General features: G+C 39.0%; 1 protein-coding gene across 1 annotated transcript in view; it reads right to left on the reverse strand.

Annotated features, from left to right (window-relative positions):
* The window catches only part of LOC125043890 (bifunctional methylenetetrahydrofolate dehydrogenase/cyclohydrolase 2, mitochondrial-like), an 18,128-nt gene extending 15,331 nt beyond the window's left edge, over nt 1–2,797 (reverse strand). The window contains exons 1-3 of the mRNA XM_047640247.1: nt 2,499–2,797; nt 770–954; nt 271–380 (exon numbers count right to left, since the gene is read on the reverse strand). Coding sequence (XP_047496203.1) covers nt 271–380; nt 770–954; nt 2,499–2,602 — 399 coding nt within the window. The 5' untranslated portion in view covers nt 2,603–2,797. The remainder of the gene's footprint in view (nt 1–270; nt 381–769; nt 955–2,498) is intronic.
* Between the last annotated feature and the right edge of the window lie 501 nt (nt 2,798–3,298).

The raw sequence follows: 3,298 nt of genomic DNA on the forward strand, positions 1-3,298 counted from the left end.
GTATGTGAATGTGCATGGTGAATATATGGACCAAAACAGCAGTTACCTGGTGAGTTTTCCACATGTATTGAGATCTTAATTGTAGTATAAACTGGATTAAAGTGCTGCTTATTATATAATACTGACTTCAAACTTGATAACTGGTTTCCAACCCATAACTCTGAGGCTAAACTAAATCAAAATTCCTCAATACAATGTTTTTACATAATTTCACAACTGTTACTTTATGGTTTGAAATTTACGACAACCAAAAATAACCTCACTGCTCACCTGCACTAAAATGCCATCCACATCTGGATCAATGTTTAGTTGATTAACAAGACTGAGCAAAGTAGACTGGCTAGTATCTTGAGGAAGATGATGAATTGTACTTTGTATGCCTGAAATATTCAAATACATTTTACATGTCTGATAATAAAAAGTGTTAAGTGAAAGAAAGAGAGAGAAAGAGAAAGAAAGAGAGAGAAAGAAAGAGAGAGAAAGAGAGAGAGAGAGAGAGAGAGAGAGAGAGAGAGAGAGAGAGAGAGAGAGAGAGAGAGAGAGAGAGAGAGAGAGAGAGAGAGAGAGAGAGGAGATATGAGGATAGGCAGATAGATCATATACATTCTTTCTTTCTAAAGCAGAGCCTTCTACTTATGGAATGACATGAGATTTAATTGTATCTTTATTCAACAGATAATGAAAGAGATCTCTTACCAATCTCTCCTATATTGGAGTAAAGCTAAACAAAATTATAGGACAAATTCATTAAGATTCAACAATGAATTACCTATCTTATCAGCAGCTTTTTTTTTGTTCTTCACATAGCTACCGGAAGCAGGGTCTCCACCCACTCGCACCAGCACTAAATGGGGAACCCGTCTACCTGCTGTTACCATATTTTGGACTTGTGTGGACAGTTCTTCATAGATCTCATTTGCAACTTTCTTTCCATCTATGAGTTGGGCTTTTGCTCTGTGGGAGAACCATGGAGGTATAAAAAAGGTATATAAGACACAGAGTAGATAAGTGAAAAAAAATACAAATGTATATCATTGTTAATAAGGGCTTTATATGAATAATATGCCACTAGCAGGGGCAACATTTTGGGGGGAGCTGGGGGGTCACACTCGCACATTTTTTTTTTTTTTTTCTGAAGTTACACCTTTCTAGCTCTGGTTGTAGCTTCAAAATGCTCCTAGAATAGCTCATTTTTCAAAATATTTTATGGTGGTTTGCAGTGCCAGAAACTAAAAGAAAAAGCTGCAATGATGCCCCTGGTCACACATACAGATTTTTACTCTTTGACCACAATAAAATAAGAAAAAGCTACAGAAAGCCTCTCCCAATATCAAATTAACGAAAAGAGTTATGGACACGTGCTACAGTAAAAAAGTATTTTATGTTTTCCTAATAATTACCAATACACCTTGTAATCCACATGGGTAATTCTACAGAAAAGCTGTACATAATCAATATTAAGAGACCTGGTACTGTTGGAGTGCATTTACTGTCCAACTATAGTATGCAGAAGCTAACTACATCTGTGATATTCACAATAGTTTGTGATGCATTAACTGGAAATGAAATTGTAGATCTTGCAAAAGACAATGGGAAAAACAGTTACAAAAAACCATGATCACAAAAACTGATAACCTCAAAGATAACACCCTACAACCATGGCCTAGATCAGAAAACGGAAAATTAGATGTATGTCTTACAAGAATACTAACTAAACATACAAGACTGAAAAAAAAACACCTACACAGACTAAATTTAGAAACCGATCCAAATTGCAGATGGTGCCAACATCCAGAAGAAACATCTGAGCACTTAACATTACATTGCTCAAGATTCCATTCTGAAAGAACTATATTATTAAAGGCATTATAAAAGATAAAAATAACTAATCCAAACAGCTCTCTACTTATAACAGGGGAATATCAACCTCCTGCTAAGTAGTACTACATACTTAGACACATCAAAATCTAGGGAATATAGACATAAGAAGTCTAAAATCACATAAAAGAAGTTTGTGATGCGGTATCAAATGATTACCATGGACTCCACACCTGTTTGTAGTCTAACATAGGCCACCAAACCTCCACTATATATATATCATGACAAGAAAGTGCTTGTGCACCTCCTTTATGATTTTGTGCCAAATAACGAAACAGTCTAAGCTCATTCTTGCTAAGAATATACATGGTAAAGGTTTACTTGTCTCTAACTGAACACTAAAGTTACACTATACCACCTGCTCAAAATATAATATCCTCACAGGAAAGGTTAATGGGGGTTGAGCTCTAAAAATCACATAAGGCACATTTGACATGATACTGACAAAACAGAATGACAGACAGGCATAAAGGCAGTCACTCACTTTCTCTTCCAATGTTTATATGAAAGATACAGTTGCATTTAGACACTGACAGGACACATTAGTTGTCAGTTCATTACCCTCCCACTGAATAGTCTCCACTTCAACTCAAGCCACAAAAGCACCACCAAAGTAATACCTGCAGGAGGTCGTCTGCAGGTTCCTCACGCCCCATCTCGCCGCCAAGGATCCTGCTGGAGGCGCTGATGGTACCAGACGTGCAATCAAACGGGCTGCCTGCATCCTTCAGACCTGCTTCTGGTGGACTGTGTAACCTGAGTGGAAGAACCTTTGAGACTCACTGTGCCCAGAGTGTGCCAATCTCTACATATAGAACTCAAACACCACACGGTCCCTCACACTTGCGCACCGAGAGATTGCGTGCGAGGGACTGCACGCCGGCGTCTGCTCGGTGGACCTTCGCCAACACGTGCGAACTTTTTCCTGTGTATGTGTCGTGGGGAGGGGGGGGGGGGTCCTGATTTGCCTGGTTGGTCCATGTGATTGTGTGTGTGTGTGTACACACACACACACACACAAACACACACACACACACACACACACACACACACACACACACACACACACACACACACACACACACACGCACACACACACACATACACACACACACACACACACACACACATTTATGCTTTGACATCTATACTGTTTCTTCTAAAGTGAGTGAAATATGATGTATGCTAATAATTCGTGAATGAAGAAATAGCTTTCCTTATATTCTGTACTCTGAAGCTCATTTTGGCATACCTTCAGTGTGCTTGACTGCCAATGATTGTGTGCAGAGGCTGTGATTCTAGGCTCGTGCGAGTAGGTCAATGAATCCACAGGTCTGCACGGCATTTGCTCGTTTCATTATAATTCTTTGATGCATTTCATATCAGAGACTGAATCTTTTCTGGCATTTAGTTTATGGAA

The sequence above is a fragment of the Penaeus chinensis genome, chromosome 34, assembly GCF_019202785.1.
Source record: "Penaeus chinensis breed Huanghai No. 1 chromosome 34, ASM1920278v2, whole genome shotgun sequence".
NCBI classification, from domain to species: domain Eukaryota; kingdom Metazoa; phylum Arthropoda; class Malacostraca; order Decapoda; family Penaeidae; genus Penaeus; species Penaeus chinensis.